This window comes from Chrysemys picta, chromosome 24 (assembly GCF_011386835.1).
Source record: "Chrysemys picta bellii isolate R12L10 chromosome 24, ASM1138683v2, whole genome shotgun sequence".
Taxonomy (NCBI): domain Eukaryota; kingdom Metazoa; phylum Chordata; order Testudines; family Emydidae; genus Chrysemys; species Chrysemys picta.
The window spans coordinates 3097296-3124012 of record NC_088814.1 but is presented as its reverse complement, the minus strand read 5'-3'; the positions used below and the strand labels follow the sequence as shown (position 1 = coordinate 3124012).

The 26717-nt window shown below is 66.8% G+C and overlaps 1 protein-coding gene across 2 annotated transcripts in view; it reads left to right on the top strand.

Moving 5' to 3' along the window:
* THRA (thyroid hormone receptor alpha) overlaps positions 1-26707 on the top strand; it is a 40434-nt gene extending 13727 nt beyond the window's left edge. The window contains exons 2-10 of one of the 2 annotated variants that reach the window (XM_065577470.1): positions 7197-7272; positions 14759-15006; positions 19966-20027; positions 21275-21375; positions 21849-21996; positions 22641-22846; positions 24367-24513; positions 24882-25140; positions 25956-26707. In XM_065577470.1, coding sequence (XP_065433542.1) covers positions 14954-15006; positions 19966-20027; positions 21275-21375; positions 21849-21996; positions 22641-22846; positions 24367-24513; positions 24882-25140; positions 25956-26206 — 1227 coding nt within the window. In that variant the 5' untranslated portion in view covers positions 7197-7272; positions 14759-14953 and the 3' untranslated portion in view covers positions 26207-26707. Of the gene's footprint in view, positions 1-7196; positions 7273-14758; positions 15007-19779; positions 20028-21274; positions 21376-21848; positions 21997-22640; positions 22847-24366; positions 24514-24881; positions 25141-25955 lie in introns of those variants that run through there. The other variant, XM_065577469.1, reaches the window with a different exon arrangement.
* Positions 26708-26717: the final 10 nt, after the last annotated feature.

The window sequence follows — 26717 nt, the reverse complement described above, 5'->3', positions numbered from 1 at the left end:
GCCTTTGGGGTACTAGCCAGGGGAACGGGCATTGGAGGCAGTCCCCTCCCCACCAATGTGTTAGTGGCCTGTCTGGTCCCCTGAGCCCGGGTGCTGGGGAGGGAGTGTCATGGGGGGGGGTGAGAGTTTGGGTCTGCATCAGGGTCTTTGGAAGGGGGAGGTGCATTTAGGACCCTGTGTTAGGAAGTAGATATGTTAGGGTGTGTGTGTGTGTGTGTGTGTGTGTGTGTGTGCAGGGTGGGGCGGGGTGTGCCCGGCGTGCTGGGGGATGAGGTCTATGTGTGTAGGCTGGGGGGCAGGGTGCTGGGGGATGGGGTCTCTGCATGCAGGCTGGGGGGCAGGGTGCTGGGGGATGGGGTCTCTGCATGCAGGCTGGGGGGATGGGGTCTGTGCATGCAGGCTGGGGGGCAGGGTGCTGGGGGCTGGGGTCTGTGTATGCAGGCTGGGGGGCAGGGTGCTGGGGGATGGGGTCTCTGCATGCAGGCTGGGGGGCAGGGTGCTGGGGGATGGGGTCTCTGCATGCAGGCTGGGGGGATGGGGTCTGTGCATGCAGGCTGGGGGGCAGGGTGCTGGGGGCTGGGGTCTGTGTATGCAGGCTGGGGGGCAGGGTGCTGGGGGATGGGGTCTCTGCATGCAGGCTGGGGGGCAGGGTGCTGGGGGATGGGGTCTGTGGATGCGGGATGGGGTCTGTGCATGCAGGCTGGGGGATGGGGTCTGTGCATGCAGGCTGGGGGGCAGGGTGCTGGGGGATGGGGTCTGTGCATGCAGGCTGGGGGTCTGGGGTCTGTGCATGCAGGCTGGGGGGCAGGGTGCTGGGGGATGGGGTCTGGGGTCTGTGCATGCAGGCTGGGGGTCTGGGGTCTGGGGTCTGTGCATGCAGGCTGGGGGGCTGGGGGCTGGGGTCTGTGCATGCAGGCTGGGAGGGATGGGGGATGGGGTCTGTGCATGCAGGCTGGGGGGCAGGGTGCCCGGTGTGCTGGGCGTAGCATGCCAGCGTTTTGGGGGGGGCACGTGAGTCTCGAAGGCAAAGCTGGAAGAGGCCGGCTTCCTTGGGGGCCTGTACCATCCTGGCCGGACTCGTGGGTTGAGGGGGCTCCAGCCCAGCGGGGCTGGCAGTGGGGCAGGGCCGGCTGTGGGATGGCCCAGTGGTGTGCGCGGGTCAGTGGGAAGAACCCCAAGCTGAGCTGCGCTGATGGGGCAGCCCCCCCCCAGTGCCCCCGGGCTCCTCCCCCGGCTGCTGGGCCACTGGCACTGCTGCAGCGGCCGCTTCCGAGGTCGTTAATTGGCCGTCACTGTTAGCGCAGCTTAGCCGGGCTCAGCGCCGGCTTTCGCCCTAAGCCGCCTCGTTGGTTATCAGTCGCGGCACGTGGAGCCTTTCGCACCCGTGCCCCTGCCCAGTCATGGCCCGTGGGTGGGGCCCGGCTGGCTGCATGGCTTTGCCGGGAGCAGCGGCTTGCCTGTCCTAGGTGCCAGGCCCATGGCACACCCAGGTGGGGAAACCGAGGCAGAGGGAGGGCAGGTGGTGCCCAGTGTCATACGGAGAGTCGGCTGGGGTTGAGAGTGAGCAGGGTGGCTTGTTCTTTGGGCTGGACTTTCCATGCCCCCTGTTAGGATCACTGGATCCCACCAGATCCACATGGTACGACACCCCCCCCCCCTGTACCAGGGGGGCTGTGGGCAGCATGGGGAGGGTGGTGTGAGGAGAGGTGGGGTGCAGCGGGTGTCTGGGCAGGGGTGCATGAGTGGGGGAGGAGCTGGGTGTCTGGCCCGTGCTGGGGGTGGGAGCTGGGTGTCTTGGGAGCAGGGGTGGGAGCCGGGTGTCTGGCCCGTGCTGGGGGGTGGGAGCTGGGTATCTGGAGGGGAGGAGCTGGGGGTCTGGCCGGTGCTGGGGGTGGGAGCTGGGTGTCTGGGGGGGAGGAGCTGGGTGTCTGGCCGGTGCTGGGGGTGGGAGCTGGATGTCTGGGGGGAGGAGCTGGGTGTCTGGCTGATGCTGGGGGTGGGAGCTGGGTGTCTGGGGGCAGGGGCGGGAGCCGGGTGTCTGGCCGGTGCTGGGGGTGGGAGCTGGGTGTCTGGGGGGGAGGAGCTGGAGGTCTGGTCGGTGCTGGGGGTGGGAGCTGGGTGTCTGGGGGGGAGGAGTTGGAGGTCTGGTCGGTGCTGGGGGTGGGAGCTGGGTGTCTTGGGAGCAGGGGTGGGAGCCGGGTGTCTGGCCCGTGCTGGGGGGTGGGAGCTAGGTATCTGCAGGGGAGGAGCTGGGTGTCTGGCCCGTGCTGGGGGTGGGAGCTGGGTGTCTTGGGAGCAGGGGTGGGAGCCGGGTGTCTGGCCCGTGCTGGGGGGTGGGAGCTAGGTATCTGCAGGGGAGGAGCTGGGTGTCTGGCTGATGCTGGGGGTGGGAGCTGGGTGTCTGGGGGCAGGGGCGGGAGCCGGGTGTCTGGCCGGTGCTGGGGGTGGGAGCTGGGTGTCTGGGGGGGAGGAGCTGGAGGTGGGAGCTGGGTGTCTGGTGGGGAGGAGCTGGAGGTCTGGTCGGTGCTGGGGGTGGGAGGTGGGGGCCTGGGGGGGAGGAGCTGGGGGTCTGGCCGGTGCTGGGGGGGAGCTCTGCGTCTGGCTGCTGCGGTGGGAGGCGGCGTTGAGAAATGCTGCTGAGTTTTCTCCCCCACGTTGGTTGTCTTCACGCCCTGAGTGCTGGGTTCTGCCCCCGGAGGTTGCTGCAGGCCCTGGCTGGAGCTGGGGTCTCCTGGCTTCTGGCCAGCTCTGACCCGGCCTTGGCAGCTGTCTTTGAAATGTCAGAAGTGGCCCCTGATTGTGGGGCCCCCGGAGGCGTGTGGGGCTCTCACCGGGTGTTGGGGGGCCGGCCCCAGGCGCTGAGCAGTGACTCCAGAGGCCACGGCTGCTGCTGTGAATGGCTGCGAATCTCAGGCCGTCCCCAGACCTGACTCAGGCCTGGGCAGTGGGGCCGGGCTGCCTCCCCGGGAGCGTGTCAGGGACGTGGCTAGAACATGCCTTAGACAGGCGAGAGCCGCCTGTGCCGGAGAGATCATGTCTGCACACGCTAAGCTTTCTAGTGCTGGCGGAACGTTCCTGCTCTGTGCCTCGGTTTCCCCGTCTGCAGGTGGGGGCGAGGGCAGCCCAGGGGGCTGTAAGAGTTAAACAGTCCCTGCCTGTAAAGCCCTGATCCCAGCGGAGGAGTGCTGGTCCCGTATGGGTTTGGATGTGGGGGTTTCTCTGCATACCCCTGGGGATCCCAAAGCCTGCATTGGAACGACCCGGGGGCCAGTAGGAACAGTGCCTGGGCTTGGCCCATGCCTGAGCCGTGGGAATTGCAGCACTGCCAAAATGCAGCCACCTCTGGGGAGCAGCAGCGGGCTGCAAAGTGTGGGGCAGGGAGTGCTACCAAGGTATGACCCCTCACTCCCAGAGCGGGGGGGGGGGGGGGACTGGCGCCAGCGATCTGAGCACAGGCCTGGGAGCCAGGACTCCTGGGTTCCATTGGCAGCACTGCGGCCGACCCGGGGTGGGGAGATTGGCTGGTGATGGGGGTGATATGGAGCTGGTGGCTGCCAGCCCTGCACCCTCCCCTCCTGCGAGGCAGGAGCTGCGCGCAGGAGCTCGGGGGAGGGGGCAGGGGGTCTCAGCGAGTGGGTAGCGGGAGAATCACAGCATGGGGGGCTGGAGCCGGCCCGTGAAGGCCGCGGATCCTGTGTCCTTGGCTTCTTGCCAGTGCCTATACTTGGAAGTGTTCGTGCGGCTGATTCCCCGATGGAACAAGCCCGGCGCAGCCCCTCGCCCAGGCTGTATTTACATTGCAGCCTGTGGGCGCTGCCCGGGGTGGGGCGCAGACAGGAGCCCGCCTGGAGCAGGGAGCGGCCCCAGCTAAAGCTCATGCTCCAATACGTCTGTTAGTCTATAAGGTGCCATGGGACTCTTTACTGCTTTTACAGATCCAGACTAACACAGCTCCCCTCTGATACTTGCTCCCAGAGGGTGGATTTTGCCTGCGGCCCGGTGGGAGGGAGCTACAGGGGTGCTGTCTGGGGCCCTGTGTGCCCCAAATACCGGATGCCCACAGTACATCTCACCCCGGGCCTCAAACCTGCGGCGTTAGCTGGCCCAGAGGGGCAGCGCTTGACCCCAAGGGTTCATGGAGGGGCAGGAGTAGAGCCAGGGATAGAACCTAGGAGCCCCGGCTCTAACCGCCCACACCACACGGCTCTGCAAAGCGCCGTGTCTGTGTAAACACGGGGTCGGGGGGGCGCGTCCATGGAGAGTGAATTGGCACCGTCTGCCTTGCACGCGCTCGGCCCTGCCCCTGCCCACACGCCCTCGGAACCTCTCCCACGCTGGCCCTGCCCGCGCTCCTGCTGTCTCCTCCTCACGCCCGCCGCGGCTGCTCTCTGCCCATGGGCTCAGCGGGACGGGCGGCTCCCTGGAGAGCCTGGCGCTGGGAGGGCAGAGCCGCTGGCAGGCACACAGCCCCATGCGCTGGATGAGGCCCTGGGCGAGCCTGTGTGGGTGCTGGCAGTAGGGGGAGGAGTGGGCCCAGGTTGTGCCCCAGGGCTGGGCGTGAGATGGGGGATGGAGAGCGCGTGCGGAGGCGATGGCGGGGAATCCCGGTAGGGCGGGTAGGGGGAGGGATCTGCACAGGCCATGTGTTTTGGGGGGGGTCGGCACGGGCCCGGCTGGGGAAGGGCTGTTCTGCTCAGTGTCTGGCTGGGATGGGACGTGCCAGCGACTGACTCAGCTCAATTGAGCAATGCCGGAAGCTGCGGGCTGCTGCGGGGGAGGGCCGGGGGGGGGGGGGGGGGGGGGGCGCCAGCCCCAGGGACTCCTTGCGTGAGGTGTGGCGCCTGCGAACCCTCAAATAATCCCCCAGTTGCAGGTATTGCATTGGGGGCCTGGACCCTGAGTGCCATGCAAGTGGAGACCCTACTGAGAGAGAGGTGGGTGGGGAGTAGTAGGGAGCCCTGCGGGGGTTCCCCGGGATCGGAGCGATTTGGGGGGTTGCAAGGCAGGTGGTGTAAGAGAAGATGTAGCGTCGTGGTTACAGCAGACGGGGTGTGGTTTGGGGAAGGCCCCAGCCACTGGGAAGCAGGGAAAACCTTTGCCCTTGTAGAACCCCGCAGCCCCGACTTGCTCTGTTCCTGCCCGGCTGGGAGCTGGTCTTGGTGATTCACCCAGCAGCCTCCAGCGGCTCCCGCTCTTCAGTGAGCGGGGAGCGCGGCAGGCTCCGGAGACTGGCGCAGCGCGATGCTGCTGGCACCAGGGGCTGGCGGCTCAGATTGGGAGCGATGAGTTGGCGTCTCCCGTGCCGATGGAAGGGGTCCATGTGGCAGCCCAGGGGATTGGAGTGGGAGGGCATGGACACCCCTATACCCGCTTGGTGCCCCAGGCTTTGCGGCTGGGTCCCATGGCAGGGTCTAAACCTGCCCGGGCACGAGCCAGGTCTTACTTTACCCAGGGCCATATTGGAGTCAGACTTAGGGTCAAAGTACTGCCCTGGGCATCAGGACGCCTGGTTTCCCTTGGTCACCCTCTGTGTGACCCCCCCCCCCCGCTCCGTCTGCCTCACTTTCCCTGGCTGCAGCGCTGGGGGCGTTATGGGAGCCATGTCGCTGGCAGGGCCCTAGAGAACGTCCCGGGATGAACCCCTCCTGCCATGGGGTTTGGTCCTGCCCCTGTAGAATGCCCTCTGTCCCGGGGGTCTCTCTGGAGCGCTAGAGGAGCCTATGGAAATGGAATTCTATAGGAGCCTGTGACACTCTCAGCCCTGTTCCATAAGGGCTTTGGGCATCACGTATCTGTGGCTCTGCCCTGCCCTGAAGGTGCCCAGCGACCCCTCTGGGGCAGGGGCGATGGCGGGTGCATGGGGGGGGCGTGGGAGCGAGGGAGCCTGGGCAGGGCAGGCGGGGGTGAGGTGATGGGCTCTCTCCACCCCTGGGCTCCGTGCCAACCAGCCGCAACCACTTCAGAGAGCTCGGCTTCTCCTGCCGCTGCCATGCAGCCCGCTCTGGGGCGGGGTGCCCGCAGCCAATGCCAAGGGGGTAGCACGGGAGCCGGGACGGCAGGGCGGGGTTGAGGGAGGCAGCTGGGAATCTCCCGAGCTGGAAATGGGCCCAGACGTCAGGGTTCGCGCCCTGCCTCTCGGGGGAGGGCCCCCGGGATCTGCCAGCGGGGACCTCTGTGGTGATCCCAGCCAAGAGACAGCCCCGTGCAGCGGGGAGAGCACCCCCCTGCCCCCCTCCCTGCCGCCCAGCGCCCCTTGCCCCCTCCCTGCCGCCCAGCGCCCCCTGCCCCCCTCCCTGCAGCCCAGCGCCCCCTAGTGCAGTGCCACACTGGGGCTAGCTCTGACTTGGGGGGCCCAGCGCCTCTCCCAGCAGCATCTGGGGAGCTCTCTGCCTTTGTCTCGCCAGGGCCATCCCCCGCTGCTCCACCTTGGGCTGGTGCTTTCAGAGGAGGGGGGATGCTAAAGCTCGGAAATGGGGCTCAGCTCCCTGCCCCCCAGGCTGGCTCTCCCCTGGGCCCGGCCGGGCAGTGGTTGCCATGTTATAAATCTGCACACGGACTCTCTCCCTTGGCCAAGACAAACTTGACCTACATTCCTGGCTGTCCTTGCACCGAGGCAGCGGCTTTCAGCAGAGGCCGCTGGTGAGCCGGGCACCACGGCCGGCCCAGCCTCCCGCCCAGAGGCGGGCACCCCCGGGTGGGTTTCTCTGCAGTGGGGGATGCTGGGGCCACCTTCGGACTGGGTGCGGCACTAGGGCGGGGCGGGAGATGCCCAAAGCGTGCCAGGACTTTTCCACTCCTTGCGGTGGTAGGGGCAGGCGGGCGCCAGCTTGCAGGGGGGCGAGGAGCAGGTGCCCATTGGGGGGCTCCCGGCGCATGCTGGGCACGTTGCCCAAAGCCACCCCCACAGCTGGCGGGGCGGGAGGAAGGGCAAAGGAGGTGAGAGAGGTCGGGCTTCTTCATCTCTCCCTGCCCCCCAGCAATCCCCCAGAGCTCATCGGGGCTCTGCAGGGGGGTTACCCGGCCGCTGGACTGCCAGCTCTTCCCCAGTCAGGGACAGCTAAGAGATGGGCCGATGGGAGCCCTGGGCAGAGCAGTGGGCATGGGGACTGGCCCTGAACCTCCCCCCGGCGCCTGGGAATGGCTCCCCTCACAGCCCTGCTCTCTCGCCTGACCTTCCTGTTGCATCTTCCTTGCAGGAGGGCTCGAAGGGGAGGAAGAGGAGGGGTGTGAAGCAGCCTCGCTCTGTCCCCCACCCTGGTGTCACCTACAACTGTGAGTCACTTTCTGTTACCTTCCGCAAATGGCCACGTGCTGTTGGCATCTGCCCCTAAGGGGGCGCGTGGGGGTGGGGTGGGGTGGGGGGCTGTGTCAGGTCGCCCTCTAGTGGCTGGTCTGCATCTAGGATAAAGACCTGCTGCTGCTGCTGCCTGCCCACCCGTGGAGTCGCTCCTTGCACCCCAGCCCTTTGGGGACGGGGTTCTGTCCTGGGCCGTGCGGTCGCTGTACACATAACCCCGCGGCTGGTGGTGGCCCTGGGACTGGCGGCTGGGTTTAAAGGGCAACGTGGTGCTCGTGGGAATGGGCTCTGGGGCCTTCTGCCCCCAGGGCCGTGGGGACCTGGTTCCTGCGCAGGGACCCACGTGTGTGATGAGTTTGGTGGGGTCTCAGCCCTGTTCCCCTCAGGGAATCCCTCTCTGTGCCTGGCCCCATGCTGGTGTCTGGAACCCAACAGGATCTGGATTATGACCCCCACACACACGCTATGGGGCAGGATGTTGGGCGGGGGGCATGTCCCATCTCTGCTGTGGGAAAGGCACACCCCAGGGTGAGACGCCGATGTGTCTCCGGGAGCCAGACGGCTGGAGGGCAGAGGTGGGGCAGAGACCCCGCCGTGGCAGTGGGCCTGGCGCCCCAAGGCGGGCGCTGTTGTGGAGGTTGCTATGGAAACGCTGCCGGCCCGGGGAGCAGAATGTTCCCCGGCGCGCCCCGCCCGTGGGCTGCTGGGTGTGGGGCTCCCCCTGGCCTGGCCTCACCTGAGCGAGCCGCTCCTTCCTCCTCTGAGTGCCTGGGGCAATGGAGCCAGGGAGGGGGTGTGTGTTTCTCAGTGAGGTGGGGGGAGGATATGTCGGGGGGGGGGGCTGAGCTCCCCTTGGAAGCAGCTGGGATTGGGGCCTGCAGAGGGCCCATGGGGGAGCTGGGGGGTCCCTCTTGAGCAGGTGGTGCTGGGCTCCTAGTGGCAGGGCAGCGAGTGGCAGCTTCTGTGGGGCGTAGGGCCCACGACCCCCATCACCGGCCCGGCTCCCCGGTGGGTGTTAAGGGGCCGCAGGGTCGTGTGCTGCCTCACGCCGGCAGAGGGTGGCGTGTGCTGCCCAGGAAGGGGGCTGGGGTTGGGGCTGGCTGCTCTGTCATGCCAAACTGTGGGGGACTCTCTGTATTACCCCACGGAACCACAGGCCGGCCCCGGCCCCCCACGCAAGGTGCTGGGCCCTGCTTGCAGAGAGCCTGGGCCTGCCCCATCCCCAGCAGAGGCCCCTGCTCCCCTGCACCCAGGTTAGCGCCTGTCATTTCACAACCGCTCAGCTGGGTTGCATCATCTCCCGCGCAGCAACAGACACCCCCCAGCGCCAGGCCACGCCAGGCCCGCTCAGGGCTCATTTGCTGGGCCCTCGGCTCCGGGCTGGGATTGGGGTACCCATGAGCAGCCAGGGAGCGCCAGGGTCTGCGGAGAGCAGCCCCTGCTACAGGGGCCTAGCACCCCTCAGGGGTCCCATCTTTAGGATGGGCTGATACTGAGCCAGGCCTGGCCGGTGCTGGGTCCATGGCAGGGCTCTCCCATCGCACCCTGCTAGCCCCTTCCCTGGATGGGACCTGCCTCCTGCTCCAGGGGCTCCGGCCCGGGTCTGTCTGGAGCCACATCTGGGCTGAGGCCCATCGAGCTCGTCTCGCTCAGGCCCCGGCCGGCCTTGACCCTGGCCCCAAGGGCGGGGACGCTTTGTGCGTGAGGTCACTGGCTCTCCCTGTTGGGTCTCCACTGGGCTGCGTGGAGGGGCCCCTCCCGGCGCCCCAGGCTGCGTCTTCAGCTGCTGCGGGCTCGGTGGGGCCGGGGGGGACCTTCCCCCAGGGGCTGTGTCAGAGGCAGGAGGTTGGGGCGGGGGAGCAGACGTGTCTGACTTGGGATGGGGAGATGGGCCCATGGGCTGAGGCAGCCCAGGGACTAGTGGGTGGGGATCACCAGGCTGGAGGAGCCAGGGGCATGAGGTGGCATGGCTGGGGGCGGTAACCAGATTAGATGGGCCGGGGGCGTGAGGTGGAGGGGCTGGGGGTTACCAGGCTGGATGGGCTGGCAGCGTGAGGTGAAGGGACTAGGGGCTGGGGGTTACCAGGCTGGAGGGACTGGGGGTGTGCTGGGAGGGGCTCCCCATCTCTCCCCGCTCTGCCCCACGCAGTTCCCTTCGCCCCGCGGGCTTTTCCGCTCTTTAATTTCTTCTCCGATGATCTGGGTTCCCCCGTTCGTGCCCCGGCTCTGATCCCACGTGGGGCGGCTCTGCAGGGTCCTTCCGGCTGTGGAGCTGGGCTCTGTGCCTGGGGGAAGTGAGGGGCGGCGCTGGGCTGGAAACCAGCCCCGTGTCCTGTGGTCAGGGGCTGGAAACCCTCCGGCCCTGCCACAGGTGCAGGGATTAGTTGCTCCGGGAGATGCAACAACAAAGCTGGGCTCTATGTCAGCTGCTCCGCCAGCCTCGGTGCCTGGGGGGCAGATCGGGGCGGCAGGGTCTCCCGCAGGTGGCCCAGCCCCTCTGCACCCTCCCCCCTGCTCCCCACCGGCCTCAGCAATGGCCTTGAGCCTTCCTGTCCGCAGGGATGCCAGTGCCTTGTGAGTGGTTATATTGTGCCCGACCCTTCGGGTGCTGGATGCGAGGATCTGCGGCTCTGAGTGGGGGAAGGTTCCCTCTTCACTTCCTGTCCTAAACTGCTCTTGTGCGGTGTTGCTGTGTGGCTGTTGCCTGGCTGCTTTGCTCCACCCCAGAGGTAGTCACATTTGAGCTGGGGGGGAGCAGTGCCTATGCAGCGGGGAAGTTCTTTAGCATGAGAGCGCTCTGCTGGGGGGAGGGGCTCGGCCCTGTGGCCCACCCACTTTTAGCCTGGGTTGGGAGGGCAGCTGGGTCAGGCCCCAGCCTGCGTGGTGTGGGGACACTGTTCGTTTCTTCTGAGTCATCTCCTGACGCCTGGGAGCGCAGAGGCCTGTGCAGGTCAGAGTCCCATGGGGCGGGGGGGTGGGGGAGAGTGCTCGGTCGGGACCCCTGGAACCCTGCTTCCCCTCAGCGCCGTGCTGATACCTTCCAGGGGTGCAGCCCACCCCCACCCCCCCCACAGCTGCTCGGCAGCGTCTTCCCCTGCAAGGAAGTGAGGAGAGGGGAAAAGGAGAAGTGTGACGAGCACCTCTCCCCCCATTCCAAACCCGGCTGTGTCGGCGGGGGAGGAGTCTGACCCGGACTCCTGGGTCCAAGCGAAAGTTGACTTCCCCGTGTGCCCCAGGTCAGCCCCTGCCTTCTCCCTGGGCGCTGAGCTTGGCAAAGCAGCAGGCTCTGGCCTGGGCTTGCCCCAGGAGCCTCCAACAGTACCATGGAGATGGATTGTGCCCTGCCAACGCCTCTGTGCCCGCAGGGTCTGGGCATGCAGGAGCCTGGGCAGCACTGGCTCCAGGCGAGGCAGGGGCTTGTGCCCAGCTCTGCCCAGGGCTCAGTGCCACAGACCTCTGGAGAGCATTTGTTCCTGCCTTGCGCCAGCCACTGGACCTAGTGTGAGTCCTGCTTGCCCGGACATGGCGCGGGTGGAGCTGAGAAGGGAGGCCTCTTACATGGGCACCCGAGGCCCAGGGCTAGCTAGGGCCACGCTGTGCTCTGTACAGAGTGTGCGCTGGCAGCGTGGTCTGATGGTTAGAGCTTGCGGTTGGCACTCCGGGTCCTGTCCCAGCTCTGGGAGGGGCCTGGTGTGTTAAAGCAGGCGAGGCTGGAAGTCAGGACTCCTGTGTTTTATTTCTGGCTCTCCCACTGCACTGACTCATCGCTGCTGCTCAGTGCCTCAGTTTCCCTATCTGCGCAGTGGGCCGCGAGGCAGGCCAGGAGTGCTGGGATCCAGGGGTCCAAGGTTGCCAGAGAAGGCCTGGTTTATTCATCCCTTCTCAGTGCCCGGCCAGGTCCCAGTCTCCCCCACACGTGGGCTGTTGGCTGCCCCAGGCTGATGGCGGGGCAGAAGCAGGTGGTGTCCTTGAACTCCCAGTCCCTCCCTTCTCTGGCCAGCAGCCCCAGCCACGGGGCCTTGCCGCCTCTGCTCTCAGCTCCATCCAGGCTGGGGGAGTCCCAGGGGGCCGGAGGAGTGCTGCGCCGTCCAGCACCGCGGGAGCAGGGCCGAGCCCTGGCACACGACAGGCTGTTCTCTGGGCAGCCAGGGCAGGGTGGCGTGTGGAGCTGATCCACCGCCCATCCCTGCTCTCCTGACCGGGGCGGGTAGGAGGCTTAATGTCGTTGCACCCACTGCAGGGATCCCCCAGGGCTCGGCACATCCATGTGCGCTGGCTGTGGGCGGGCACTGCGGTGTGCTGCCAGGCCCACGCTCAGCTCTGGGCTCTTGGGGGGCATGGGCTGGCAGGCTGCCGTGGGGCTGCACGCGTCACCTGCCAGCCCCGTTGCTGCAGTTCTCTCCGCTACAGAGCAGGCCTGCATACCCGGAGCTGGGGGGCAGAGGGGGGTGCTGCCTGAAAACAGCCATGCCCATTCACACACCTGCTTGCACGTTTGTGTGTGCACAGACACTGACACACACTCGCTTGTCTGTGTGTTCCCCCCCGCCCCCCAAAAAACCCCCATTCTACTCCTGTGTTCGTTGCCCTTCGCTCACTGTCATGTCAGCGCCCCAGAGTACAGATGGGGAAACCGAGGCATAGCAAGAGGAAGGGTCTGCCCTGAGGTCACGCACCAGGCTGGTGACAGAGCAGGGGATAGAACCCAGGAGTCCTGGCTCCCAGGTCTGAGCTTTAACTTGCTCCCTCGCTCTCTCGCAGCCCCGGGGCACTTGCTAGGAGTTTGAGAGCAGAAAGTTTCTGGCTCTGGGGCTCAGCTGGTCCCTGTCCCCCGCCCCCCTTGCTTCTCTCTGGCTGGGAAAGCCACCCCACCCCCTCCCCGGCAGTGCCTGGCATGGGAGCCCATCAGCCGTGGATACGCACCGCTCTGCTCCGCGCTGGGGCCGAGAGCATGACCGGCCTTGGCTGGCACCCAGGGAATCCCCAAGAGGGTGAGGCCATGTCCTTGGCTCATCCCACCCGCTGGTGCCCCGGGGAGCACCCGCTGTAGGGATCCGCCTGCCTTCCGGGGGAGGTGCTGGGCCATAGGTGGACCTGGCACTGCCCAGAGTCGGTGCCCTCCCGCCTCGGGGATAGCCCCCAAGTCCTGGGGGGGGGGGTTTATTTGCATATCTCCCATAAGCCCTTGCAGCACAGAAAGGCGGGGCAGGGGGGTGCTGCGTTGCAAGGGATTTCCCCCTCCCCTCAAAGCTGTGCCTGCCATAGCGCTGAGAGGCACCACGGTCTAGTGGCTAGAGCTGGGCCCTAACAGGACTCCTGGGTTCTGCTCCTGGTTCGGGAAGGCGAGTGGGGGCTCGGGGTCTAGGAAAGTGGGGCGGGCGGGGAGGGGGGTTAGGAGCCAGGATGCCTGGGTTCTAGTACTGCCTCTACCAGTTCCTACCCCTCCGTGCCTTAGTTTCCCCCGTTACCTGGGGCTGTGGGAAGCGAGTGGTGCCTTGGCCCAGCTGCTCTCACCCCCCTTCCTGTCTGTGCCCGTCCTGCTTGGCTCCAGCCCGCAAGCCCAGGGCAGGGCACCCCTCTGCTTGGGGGGCGGGGGGTGGACTCTCTCCTGTGATTTTCTCACAGGCTCCTCTCTTCCTGCTGGAGGGAGACAAGTCCCCTGGGTGTCCCCTGGATGCTCCCCCCGGGAGCGCAGTTCTGGCTTCTCTGCGACGCCTGCCAGCAGCTGGCCAGTTGGCACCAGTGCAGTGGGAGAGGGGGGCAGCGGCCTGGAGTCTCCACGTCTCAGCCCCTGAGCTGTGCCGTATGCCCTGCGGCTGCCTGGTGCAGGAGCCCGAAGGCCGGGCATCTTCAGCGGCTCTCGGGAGCGGCATGCTGCCCCCACCTCTCCAAATCCCTCACGCCCAGGCCCCCCTGCCCCATGGCCTCCCGCCATGGCTGTAACAGCCGGAGCTGTTCTGGGGGGCCCTGCGGTGCCCAGTGCTTTTGGGGATGGGGGCAGATCAGGGCCGTGTCAGACAGGCCAGGAGGCAAAGGTGCTGTCGCACCCCAGCAGTGGTGTGACTGGTGCATGCCCCCCGGACACATGTGTGACCCCCAGCACTCAGGACAAGTGTGCAAGTGTGACCCTCCCTCTCCCCCACGGCTCTCGGGACACGTGTGCACCCGCTCTCACACGAGGCTGCCCCCTTGCACACACTCCTCTGCACAGAGCTGCGATCTGCCAGGCACAGGCCTATCCCCTCGTGCGCAGCGTGGCACACATGGGCGTGCCAGTCCGGACGCTCCACGCTTGCTAGTGCAAACTCTTGTGCACAGACTCCTGCGCTCGATGGATGTGCCAAGCCAAAGCCTCTTCCCCAACCCCCGTGATTCTGCGCCAGCCCCGATGCCCGGCAGGCCCCGCCACTTGCCATCTCAAGCCCCCTCCGCCCAGGCCCCCATGTAGCTGCAGTGGGGCCATGTGCCCCGGGGCGGCTGCGCCTCCGCTGGGAAGTCGGGAGCGCCAGTCTCTTGTCCTCAGCCGACCCCGGAGCGCGATTGTTCCCCCACGTGTGCTGTGTGCCCAGCCGTCATGCACAGAGCCGAGACCCCGCCGGGGGTCAGCCGAGGACACGGCTCGCCTGCCCTCACCTCCCGGCACTTCCTGCCTCGGGGGGCCCTGCGGGGACCCCGCTTCTCCGCTGCCCTTTGATGCGTCTGCTTAGCTTGGCCCCGTGCCAGGCTGTCTGCAGAAATCCTTATGTTTGGATGGGAGGGAAGCGGGGGGGCGGGGAGGGGAGGTGGCTGTGTGAGGAGGGGGGGTTGCACGGGAGAGGGGCCGTGCCCTGTGCCAGGCTGCGGGAGGGCATCCAGCTGCTTGTTAACCTCTGGGTAACCTCGGCTGCTGTCAGCCAGGGGAAGGGGAAGAGGGCGGGCTCCCGGCTGGGGGGGGCGGAAAGGTGTGTGCCTGGGAGGCTCTGAGCCAGGAGGGACCCAGGGCTGAGAGCCCCTGGGGGATTCCAGCAACCCCCTTCCCTGTGTCTGACTGTCCGTTTTGCCTGTACCCCCCTTTCTCTGCCATCAGGGCAGTGTGATATCCAGGAGGGTGGGGGCGTTGCCTGGGGGACAGGGATTTGCGGTGGGGCTGAGGGGACCCTAGTCACCCCCCGCATGGCTCCCGTCCTTCACAGAGTGGAACCAGGCCCCTTCCCCCCCGCCCCCCGTGGGGCACAAGCGCCCCTGGCCCCTCGCTGGCCATGGGCTGGGGGGGCCATGGAGCCTGGGCTCCCCACTAGAGGGGGCCCTTCTGGGCAAGGCTGAGCCCCACGATGGGGGGAGAGGACGTGGGGGGGGTAAGAGCCCTAGCACAGCTCGGTAGCAGGGGGTTCTTCCGCCACTTCTGGGAGGGGAGTTAGTCCCTGCCCTCTGCCAGGATCGGGCCCCGTAGCTGCCATTTCAAGGCGGTGTTTATTTTTGTAGGGTCTCTCCTGTGGGATCGGCGCCCCTCCCCCCCGGGGATGGTGTTCGCCGGCGGGCGCTGAGCCGGGCGCCATGGGGAGTGCACCATAGACACCCCCGGCACCCCGCGTCTGCCGTGGCGGCCGCGGTGCTGAGCACCTGGGGGCGGAGCCCACCTTGGTCTCACCTGAGCGCTCCTGGATGGAATTGCGGTGAATGGAACAGAAGCCCAGCACCCTGGACTGCCTGTCGGAGCCAGAGGAAACCCGGTAAGAGCTGGGGAAGCCCCGTGCCGCACCCCCTTCCTGCCCTGGACGTCTCTGAATTCACATGTGCTCCCACGTGGGGCTCTCTGGGTGAGTCAGCAGCCCCCTCTCCTCCAAGCAGAGCCGGGGCAGCAAGGGTGGGGGAGGTATGAGAGATGGGGTTTGCACGAGCACATACGCTAGTGAAGATGGGCGTGCCCATGCGTGCTGCAAAGCGTCAGTGCCAGCCGGCCCTGTTTCCTGGCCGGGCAGAGAGGGGGCCAGAGAACGGGTCCGTTCTCCAGCGCTGGCACCGGCTAGGCCCCACTGGGTTCAGGGCAGCAGCAGGTCTCTCTTTGCCAGCGGGCAGGCAGTCGGCCCGTGTCGCTGCCCTGCGTTTGCACAGCCTCTCGCTCCAGTTTCCTGGCTCCGGTGCCCTGCCTGTCCGCCATGGCTTGGGGTGCAAGTGGCCCTGCCCAGCACTGGATCAGATGGTCTCTGCTGTCACTCCCTGTCCTAACTGGCCGTGCAGCGTTGCTGTGTGTCCCTTGCCGTGTGTCCCTTGCCATGATCCACCCCAGAGCCCGCTGCATTTTGCGGGGGGGGGTAGAGGGTGCTGATCCCTAGTTATAAAAATCTTTGGGGTGGAAACTAGATGGAACCCCCCCACCCCCACCTGAAGGCCACGCGGGGTCAGCGGGCAGGCGGTGCTGGCTGAGGCCGGGGGGCAGGGAGGGCAGGTTATGGGATGCCTGTCTCTGTCTGTGGGGCTGTGCTTGGGGGGGCGGAACCCAGGCAGCTTGTGCCTCCAGGGCTGTGAACACCCTTCCCGCCACCCGGGAGCGTGCGAGGCTTGAGGTGTGTGCACGGCCATGGGTTCAGGCCTCCGTGCGCACACATGCTCTCACGCACTCTCAGGGTCCCTCACATTCTGGCCTTGGGTCACCAGCCTCTTAACCCTCGCGCTGTCATGGGGGAGCGCTCTGCTTTGAGGGGTGCAGACCATGACTACCCCCATCAAGCACTCCCCAGAGGCAGGTGCCCCCCTACAGAGGGGGAAACTGAGGCACGGAGGAGGGAGCAACACGTCCAAGGTCTCCCCGCACATCCCCATCTTTGGCCAAGAGCAGAGCCCGGGGGGTGGGGGGTGGGCCAGAGATGCGCACCTGTGATTGGCGCACCTGGCCACCGGGTGGCAGTGTCACTCCACAGAAACCCAGCCCCCGGGGCATTTACCTGGGCCGCCCCCTGCTGGCCGGGGCCGTGGGAGAGGACAGGGGAGCGTGGGCTGGAGGGAAGTGGGGGCCGGAGCCAGCGCCGACACATGTTCCCTAATGCTGCCCAGCCCTGCGGAGCCACGTGGGGCCGGGGCTTTCCACCCCGCCTCTTCTGAAGGGGTTGGCGGGACCAACTGGATCAGGTTGCCTGTGATTTACTGCTCCTGTCAGGAGGGATAAAGGGTCCCCGGCCAAGGGAGGCAGGGTGCTCGGGGGACAGCGCTGACTCATGGTTAGTACTGGCTCCCCACAGCTCTCCTGGCTTCTGTCCTCAGCTCCGGGAGGGGAGTGGGGTCCAGTGGTTAGAGTGGGGGGAAGCTGGGAGCCAGGACTCTTGGGGTCCCTGCCTGGCTGCCGGAGTGGCTTGCCCCCCTTTGCCCTGGGAACAGTCTCCATGTCAGGCAGGGCGGGAGGAAGCCCGTTACCCTGAGGGCCCCTGTCCCCTGATGACCCAGCAGCCCCCACGAGGGCCCCATCCCCTGGCGGTGCCCAGCTGGTAAACAAGCTGTCTGAGCTCAGGCAGGGCTGGGGCCGATTCCCCAGGAGAGCACGTGGCTCCCCCCTGCTGGGAGCTGGGCCAAGGCAGGGTCACCCTTGGATCCCCTGGGCGGCTCCGGGCCTCGGAGCAGGAGAATCCCCTTTTGTGGTGCAGCCCCACAGGGTCGGGCCCAGGTTGGGGGGGCTCTGTGCTGCCTGTGTGCCCCCTTCCCCTGCACTGCTCTTCCTGCAGGATCGGGCCCTGGGCTGGGGGCAGTGGGGGGCTCTGTACTGCCCCCCCCCTTGCGCAGGGGGAGCTCTCTCCATGCTGCGCATGCTGTGCGCTGCGGCCCAGGCCCAGCCTGTCCTGCCCTCGCTATCTAGCTGGGATTTAGGTGGTCGGGTCCCTGGCAGGCTGCCAGGCAGCGTTGAGCTCCCAGGAGCTGTCTGGTACTGCGCGGGCTGTCAGCCCCACGGCGCGGGGGGCGCCCCGATCTCCCACTCACTTCTGTGCTCTCGGGCAACGGCCGCAGGCTGCCGGGAGCACGAATGCCCAGGCCAGGAGCCACTGGCAGACCCAGACCTGGCACTGGGTTGTTGTTGGCGGGTCTGTGGCCAGGCTAGGCTGCGCCTCGCCCCCCCCCCCCGTTTGTTATTGTAGGGTCTGCGGGAAGGGACGGTGCCTGCCCCCCCCCCGCATATGTTGTTGGAGGGTCTGTGGGCCGGGCTGCACCTCGCCTCCCCCCATTTGTTATTGTAGGGTTGTTGGGAGGAACGGCGCCGCACACGCTGGGATGTTATTGTAGGGTCTGTGGGAAGGGCAGGGAGAACAAGTGTATTTGCTGCAATAGTTCTGACCCGGAGGGTCCAATGGAGCGTGCCAGGAATGGCTAGAAACATCTGGCCAGATGCTGAGCCCACCACCGGGCACCCCGTCCCGTCACCATTCACCCTACCAGGGGGAAGCCAGCCCTCCAGCTGTGGAGGGGGCGCTTACCCTGCAGGAACCAATCCCCTGACCACGCTGCAGCTGCTGGAACCGCTGTCCTCATGGGCCTGGCCTTTGCCCCACGGCTGTGCAGGGGGCAGCACTGGGCGTGGGGCTGGTCCCCTCTTCCTGCCCGGACGCTCAGCCTGGAGCTGGCTGTCGGGGAGGGATGGAACATCCTGGCTGAGCTCGGGGCTGTTCATCCCGCGTCTGGTGGGCTAATTCCAGACACTGCCACTACCACGCTGGGGCCGGGCCAGGACCAACGCCCGGCCCTGGAGCCTCTAACGCAGGGAGCTGGCGTTCCCAGACAGAGCTCAGGGCTGGGAAACGTCACCTGGGAGAGGCAGCTTCTTGGACCTTCAGCTCTGCACAGGGGTCCTGGCACAGCCCCCCTGTTGTCCCGTCATTCCCTCCCCCATGGCTCTGCTGGTGCCCCTCAAGCCTGACCTGCAGCCCCCTGCTGTGCCAGCCCTGGGCTCCGCGGGCAGGGCTGGGCTGGTGCCCCTCGAGTCCGACCCACAGCCCCTTTGCTGTGCCAGCCCCGATGCCCCTGGCTCGCTGCCTCCCGAGCAGTGCCAGACCCACACACGGGAACCCCGCCGCCACTGATCTTTTCCAGCTGTTTGCACCAATGGAATCGCGACATGCAAATGACTTGCCGGCCTCTGGCTGCCGATTGGCCAACCTGCCTGGGCCAAAAGCACATTTTGTCTTTGAATGTAACTGAGAGTGAAAAACCAGCCACGGGCCCTGGGGGCCACGGACCTGCCCCCCCCACCTGCTCTGCCCCCTGCACCTGCCCGGTCCCCTATGCCCTGTCTCCCCGGCTGCCCTGTGCCCTCCTGCCCCGCACCCGCCTGCCCCGCCCCCCACCAGCCCTGTGCCCCCCCTGCGCCTGCCCTACACCTGCCCGGTTCCCTACGCCCTGTCTCCCCGGCTGTCCTGTGCCCTCCTGCCTCGCGCCCGCCTGCTCTGCCCCCCACCTGCCCTGCACCTGCCCGGTTCCCTATGCCCTGTCTCCCTGGCTGCCCCACGCCCTCTTGCCCCCCACCTGCCCTGCCCCTGCCCGGTCCCCTATGCCCTGTCTCCCCGGCTGCCCTGTGCCCTCCTGCCTCGCGCCCACCTGCCCTGCCCCCCACCTGCCCTGTGCCCCCCACGCCGTGCCTGCCAGGCCTGGCAGCAGGGCACCCTTGCCCTGTGCTAATCCATGGCCCCTCTTGGACCCAGGGAGCTGGAAGAGCCCCAGGGGCAGGCCCGAGTGGGCAGTGGTTGGGATGTGCTGCCCTTTGCCCATGTGGTGGTAAATTCCCCCCCGCCTCCCCCGGGGGTTCTGCCAACCCCCCCTCTCGCCCCCCCCGCTCAGGCTCTGGATCCAGCCAGGGGCTGTTTCGCTCGTGGCATGTCACGGCGCCATCTTGTGGTTTGCACGGCCACTTTCCCGTCGCCTCTGCCTGGGGGTTCCTGGGGCGTCCCTGCAGCAAACCCCTCCGAGCTCGGCTGCCCTGGGGACAGAAGGGCATGCAAGGCCCCTCTGCAGCCGGCAGGCAGATCAGTGCCCCCTGCCCTGAACTGGCCAGGTTGGGTGCCACTGCTGGGAGCCAGCTTCCACGCCCCCTGTCCCCCCTTCTCCCCCACCCCCCAGATCTCACTGCCCTGGGGCATCTGAATCCAACCCTTGGATTCCTGTTTATTGAGACTCTGAGGGTGTGGAGAGCGTGAGACTGTGCTGGGGGGTGGGAGGAACGGGTCAGGTTAGAGGCCTGGTGGGGGTGGTGACAGGGTTAGATGGCGGGGAGGGATGGGGTACGGGTTAGAGGGCCGGGGGGTCAGGGGTTGGAGGGAACGGGTCAGAGATACAGGGCTGGGGGGGGTTGGGGTTAGTGGGGTGTGGGGGTGGTGTCAGGTTTATAGGGCTGGTGGATGTCAGTCAGTGGATGGGAGGAGGAGGCCTGGGGCAGGGAAGCTGGGGCGGGGCGGGGGGGTGCTCAGAGCCTCCCCTGGCCCTCCCAAGCCCCTTATCTCCCCTGCTCTTCCAGATAACGGGCTGTCGCCGCCCCTGGCCGGCCCCTTGGTACCTGCAGCCTGAGCTGGGGCTGGCCTGTGGGTCGCTGCCCTGGGCCTCGGCTTGCCCGACCGTGCAATGGGGACAGGAGGGGCGACCCGCCTGTCGGGGGAGCTCCCGTCAGGGGGAGGCGTCGCTGCAGCCAGTAACCAGGTCTTGTTCTCGCTCTGCTGCAGGTGGCTGGATGGGAAACGCAAAAGAAAGAGCAGCCAATGTTCGGTGAAGAGCAGCATGTCAGGTACTGTGTGTCCCCCACCCCCAGGCCAGGCCTGTCCACTCCCCCCGCCCTGGGGCCTGTTCTGTCCCCCTGTCCCCAGGACAGGCTGCGGGCACCCCAGGGTGTTGTCTTGTGCCCCGGCTGATGGGTCAGGCATGCAGCTGTTTTCTCCTTGGCGTCGTCACTGGGCCCTGGCCTAGGCTGGGAGGCACCACAGCCACGGGCGGGTTAGTGCCCCCTTCCCAGGGCAGTCAGGATCCAGGCCAGGAGGGCGCAGGGTCCTGCCACAAAGGACCTCCGTCCCTAAAGCGCCCTAGGGAGGGTCTCGGGGTCAGGCCAGGGCCTGGCGTACGGGGGCGGGCCCAGCTCCGAGTCCCCGGGAGGTTGGCCCGGGGCAGCTCAGGGTATCGGCTCCAGCAGGCTGGACAGTGGGGCCCTGCGGGCGGGAGATAAACCCACTGGCTCAGCAAACAACACGACCTCTGTGATGGGGGGGCCTGTCCCAGGGACAAGGCTGGCAGAGCTCCCCGGGTGGGATGGGAGCAAGGCCGGATGCTTTTAGGAGCGTGGAGGGGCTGGTGTGGGGCGTGGGAGAGTGCGGGGGGAAGCGTGGAGGGGCTGCTGGAGAGAATGGCGGGGGGGGCACGGGCTGCTTAGGGTGGCTCTGTGCCCATCTACATCTGTGTTTCCTGAGTCAAGTTCCTGGGTTGCAGCGTCCGGCGTTTTCCGTGCAAGACCCTGGCTCCTCCCAGCACCGCCAGCCGCACCCGGCGCCCCCTGAGCTGCCCCCTCCGCCCGCTTGCATCCCCACCTGCCGGAACAAGGCGCCCTCGAACCCAGGGGGCGTCTCTCTCTCTCTGTCCCCAGCCTTGCTGAGCGCAACGTGCTTTGGCTGGCTGGCTCCTCTGCGGCCCGCTGGACACGCCTGCGTTGTCTCTGCTCTGCGCCCTGGGCCGCGCCTGCCCTCAGCTCTGCCCGCTGCTCGGCACTCGCGCCAGCCCCAATTCTCTGTGACACCCTGCCCCACTCGCGTCCTTCCCTGCCCGTGTGCTGCCCGGCCCTGGGGCTGCCGCACGGAGCAGAACAGTCTCGTCTGGTGTCTGGCGGAGTGCACGTCCCGCCCCCCGGGGCACCTGCCTGCTGGCACAGGGCCTGGGTCCCTGACACCCCCCTGCCAGGGCACCCGCTTCCTGCAGGCCGTGGGGCTCCCTCTCTCCCCCGAACGCTGGCTCTGCAGGGCTGTAACCTCCGGGCTCCCTCCTCCCCAGGGTACATCCCTAGTTACCTGGACAAAGATGAACAATGTGTCGTGTGCGGCGACAAGGCGACCGGCTACCACTACCGCTGCATCACCTGCGAGGGCTGCAAGGTGAGATGCAAGGGAGGTGCCTGGTGTCTAGGGCACAGCCGGGCCGCAAGAGCTCTCGAGCTCTGCAGCATTAGGGATGGTCTGGAGGTGATGGGGAGACCTCTGGGGGGGCTCAGTAGGGGGTGCCTGCCTATCCCTGAGCTCAGTTTCCCAGGCGGGCGCTAGGGGGCGCTGTGCTGCAGGAGGCTCACTGGGGCGCTCTCCCCTCTGGGGCAGGGGAGCTGTGGCGATGTTGGAGGAGGTCACAGGATCCTCCGTCACTTCCTGTTCTAACCTGCCACGGAACTGTTGGTGTGCTGCACCCCAGAGGTGGCTGCACCCCCGTGCCGGGAGACATCCCCACGATACCAGCCCTGGGATCCTGTGGGGCTGCACGGGGGCTCCCCCTGCACCTGCTTTTCCAGGGCGGGATGGATAGGTTCAGGGCTGGGTTGGCCCGGGTGTCTCACCGGGGCCCGTTCTGCTCCCCACAGGGCTTTTTCCGACGCACCATCCAGAAGAACCTGCACCCGACCTACTCCTGCAAGTACGATGGCAGCTGTGTCATCGACAAGATCACCCGCAACCAGTGCCAGCTGTGCCGCTTCAAGAAGTGCATCGCCGTGGGCATGGCCATGGACTGTAAGTGGGGAGGGGCAGCCAGCGGCTGGGGGGGCCCCGGGGCCAAGGGCGGGGGGGAGGCAGCGCATGGCCAGGCTCACGCGCTCGGTGTTGGTGCAGTCCCTGCTTACAGGCCTGTCTGGGGGCTTTTCCCCGGGTCGGGTGCTGACCAGGGAGGGGGACCCCAGACCCGCTTCCATTGCTGGCCCCCCCTCTTCCAGCCACAAGCCAGGGGGCAGTGGGGGGCGGCCGCAAGGGCAGCAAGAGATTAACGCCGGAGGGGTGGGGTTGCAAGTGTGAGACAATGACACGTATTCTCCCCCCGCCCCGCCCCGGTGTGGGGCGCTGGGGGGGTGGGACAAAGGGCGGTGATCACCCTCAATACCCGTGGAGGCAGGTGGGGCAGAGCCCCCAGAGAGGGGCTGCCCCTGTGGGTAGCCCCAGGCCTCTGACCTCGAACTCGTCACTTGGAACATGACACCGGGGTTCCCCCCAGGACGGCTTGCGTCCCGCGGGGTGCACCTTCTGCCCATTGAGGGGCTCCCCCAGAGCCCTTGCAGTGGCGCCCTGGCCAATCGCCACGGCCACTGTGTGGAACTGAGCTGGGATTGGTCAGGCCCCGCCCCCTGTGCTCATGCCCCGCCCCCTCTGCGTGCTGCCCCCAGTGGTGCTGGATGACTCCAAGCGGGTAGCCAAGCGGAAGCTGATTGAGGAGAACCGGGAGCGGCGGCGCAAGGAGGAGATGATCAAGACCCTGCAGCACCGCCCGGAACCCAGCGCCGAGGAGTGGGAGCTGATCCACGTGGTGACGGAGGCGCATCGTAGCACCAACGCCCAGGGCAGCCACTGGAAACAGAAGCGGAAATTCCTGGTGAGCGCCCTGACCCGGTCGTGTCACCTACACCCACCCCGCCCGCAGCGGGTACACCCTGCCTATACGCCTACTCACCCTGCGGGCAAGCCACGGTCGCTGAGCACGGACTCGCACCTGCAGCCCTGGGCACCACGGGCAAGCCCTACCCATATGCTCCCTCGCAGGCGTGCAAGCCGCAGTCACGCACACACATGTTCACGTGCTTACGGGCCCTGGCGCGCTGTGCAATGCTCATTCAAGCACACGGCCCTCCCCAGTACCCAGAGCCATCATACCACTGCAAGGGGCTGGCAGTTTGTGGGGGACACTTTGAGCCCACCCCCATGCTCTGTGGCCATGGCCGGTGTCTGTGCAGTCCGTGTGTGGGACCTGTCCTGCTCCCCTTCCGGTGTGGGAGTGCCATCCCTCTCCTGTTGGGCTCAGAGCCTAGAGACCATGGTGAGGGGCCTGGTGGCATGATACTGTCCTCTCCAAGTGGGTGACCGATCATAGAGCACTAACTTGAGCCCGTCCTCTCCCCCATGGCTCTGCGAGGCCCCCTGTGACCCATCCATCCTCCATCATGGGGGCAGGGCGACCCTCCGGCTCTGTGCCCCGCTCAGCCTTTGCTGAGCCCAGGGGGCTCATTTGGGTCAGTCGCGTTAGAGGGGAGGTCTCAGGATGCAGCCGTTGGGAACTGGGCTGAGACTCAGTAAACTCATTTCAGACGTGGGTCACCAAAGCGCTGCCAGATAGGGGCACCCTCCCCACTCTGCTGACCTAGGCTGGGTCTAGTGGGTTGGGAGTGGGGGCTGGGAGCTAGGACTCCTGGGTTCTCTCCCCAAAAACACCCTGGAGGATGAGCCGGTTCCATTCAGGGTCTGGTGCTGGCTGCGGGGCGGTGCCCAGGGGTCTCGCTGGAGCACAGACGGGGTGGGCAGAGGCTAACCCCAGAACCTGCAGCACAGGAGAACGATGGGTCCCCCCGGGAGCGAGCAGGAGAAAACCCAGCCCCCTCCAAAGGGCTTGTCCATGCCCTGGTCTTGCCTCACCCACTGGCCCCTCCAGCTGCCAAGGGGTTAATGCCGCCTCCTGTGGGTGGGTGAAGGGCACAGCTCTGAGTGGGGAGGCGGTTTCCCACAGCCCCCTCCCACGCCGGCCAGGGTTCGGCTGCTGAGGGAGCTCCCTCTCCTGGCCACAGCCCCTTGGTACCATGGGAGAGCCAAGGCGTGGGGGAGAGGGTGCCAGGACTCCTGGGTTCTCTGCTGCTGACCAGCTCTGTGCCCTGGGCGAACGGCTCCCTCTCTTACCCTGCCCCCCTCCCCCACCTCTCCCCTGACCTGGCCACAAGGGGCTCAGACGGAGGCTGCTCTCCCCCCAGCCTGTCTGGGGCACAAGAGGAGGAACCCTGAGCCCCTCCCCCTCTCCCAGGGTGGGGGGCAGTGGGGGCTCATGCAGGGAGGAGGCTGGGGAGAGGGGTCCAGGCAGCGCGCTGGGCGGGCTGGCTCCCTGACGGGCTGTCCCGGCCTTCCCCACAGCCCGAGGACATCGGCCAATCGCCCATGGCCTCCATGCCCGACGGGGACAAGGTCGACCTGGAGGCATTCAGCGAGTTTACAAAAATCATTACCCCGGCCATCACTCGCGTGGTGGACTTTGCCAAAAAACTGCCCATGTTTTCAGAGGTAGGCGGGGGCAGGGGGAGGGTGGTCAGCAGGGAAGGGGGGATGGGTTGGGTGCGGGGCAGAGACTTGAGGTGGGCGGAGAGGGGGTTAAAAGCAGGGGGAAGGGGGAGGGTAGTCGGCGGGGGAGGGGAGATGGGGGCAGAGACGTGAGGCAGGCAGAGAGGGGGTTAAAAGGGGGAAGGGGGGCCGTGGTCAGTGGGGAAGGGGAGATGGGTTGGGGGGACAGGGACTCGAGGACTGAGAGGGGGTTAAAAGCAGGGGGAGAGCGGGTGGGGCAGGGCCTGGGGGAGGAGTCCAAGGGGGAGGTGGGCGGAGCACGGGGCAGCCGAGGGTCTCCCCTGTGTCTGACCCCGGCTCCCCCGCGGCAGCTGCCTTGCGAGGACCAGATCATCCTACTGAAGGGCTGCTGCATGGAGATCATGTCGCTGCGGGCGGCCGTGCGCTACGACCCCGAGAGCGAGACGCTGACGCTGAGCGGTGAGATGGCCGTCAAGCGGGAGCAGCTGAAGAACGGCGGGCTGGGCGTGGTGTCCGACGCCATCTTCGACCTGGGCAAGTCGCTCTCCGCCTTCAACCTGGACGACACGGAGGTGGCGCTGCTCCAAGCCGTGCTGCTCATGTCCTCAGGTAAGGGCCAGCGGGGGGCGGCCGCCCCCTCACCCACTGGGCCCTGCTGCTGGGGAGGGATATTCCCATCATGCACCAGGCCACATGGCCGATGCTGCCCATGGGGTTAGGGGCCGGTTCCTTCCTCCCCCTGTGAGCTCAGCTGAGATCTCCACAGCCTGCTCCCCCCCATCAGCTTCCCTGGCTGGGGGTCCCCATGCGCTGCTGGTGCCCACTAAGAGCACCAGGGGAGAGGCCCGGGGCGCAGGAGACAAAGCCCCTGGTGCAGCCAGGGAGCCCAGAGCCGGAGCTGTTGCTCAGGTATCCGAGAGAACTGGAGACGGAGGGGTCGTGGTGGGGCCAGGTGTTGGGCTAGATGGGGGCAGGGAGAAGTGGAGGGCAGGGAGGGGTAGGTAGCGGGTAGTTGTGGAGATGAACGGATAAAGGAGTATTTATGGGGTGGAGGGGTACAGGGGTAATGATGGGACTGAATAGCCAGAAAGGGAGAGCGATGGGTTTGGATGGGTAGGTAGGGTGGGGGAGTCGTTTGGGGGGGGTTGAAGGAGCACAGGGGAAGAGGTGGGGTGGTTGGGTGGAGGGGGCGGATAGCTAGCGATGGGCGGGGCAGGATGTGGCGGGGGTTGGATGGAGGGGGGCGGATAGCCAGCGATAGGCGGGGCGGGAGGGGATGGGTAGAAGGGGCGGGATACGGTGGGGGTTGGATGGAGGGGGCGGAGAGCTAGCGATAGGCACAGAGGGCAGCCGTGGGGCTAGCCCCTCGGGCGGAGGCTGCGTTGCCCCCGTCCCCCCCTGACGCCCGCCCGTCCCCCCCGCAGACCGCACCGGGCTGCTGCGGGTGGAGAAGATCGAGAAGTGCCAGGAGACCTACCTGCTGGCGTTCGAACACTACATCAACTATCGCAAACACAACATTCCCCACTTCTGGCCCAAGCTGCTGATGAAGGTGACCGACCTGCGCATGATCGGCGCCTGCCACGCCAGCCGCTTCCTGCACATGAAGGTGGAGTGCCCCACCGAGCTGTTCCCACCCCTCTTCCTCGAGGTCTTTGAGGATCAGGAAGTCTAGGGCGGGGGGAGGGGAGGGGGCGAGGGGCGGGGCCAGGACTCGAACGAGAGCCCCGCCCCCAGCCCCTCCTGGACACGTTTTACTTGGTTCTTTTTCGTTTTGGTTTGTTTTTCTAAATATTGCGCGTGGGTGTCACCCGGCAGCGCCGACACCACCACCACCACCCCCGCGGAGGGGGTGGGACCGTGGGGGCGGGGCTGCTGTCGGGGTGGGGGGGAGGGGCAAAACTTTTCAAAAACCACACAAAACATGAGCTTTTTTGGGGGGTGCGGAGGAGTTGGATTTGGAGTAGCAGGGGAGGATAAGTGGAACCTGGATCTCCTTTCCTCTGAACCGCTCAGTTATGGGGATGCTGGGGGGGTGGATACATAGCCCGGATTTCAACCCAACTGCAGGAAGAACCCCCCCACTCAGAGAGTTCTCCGTCCCATCACCTCCCTGGCACTAGGCTCAGCTGGCACCTCACGGCTCCCCCCAAATAAACCTCTCTCGTTCCACGGACTTTATGAAT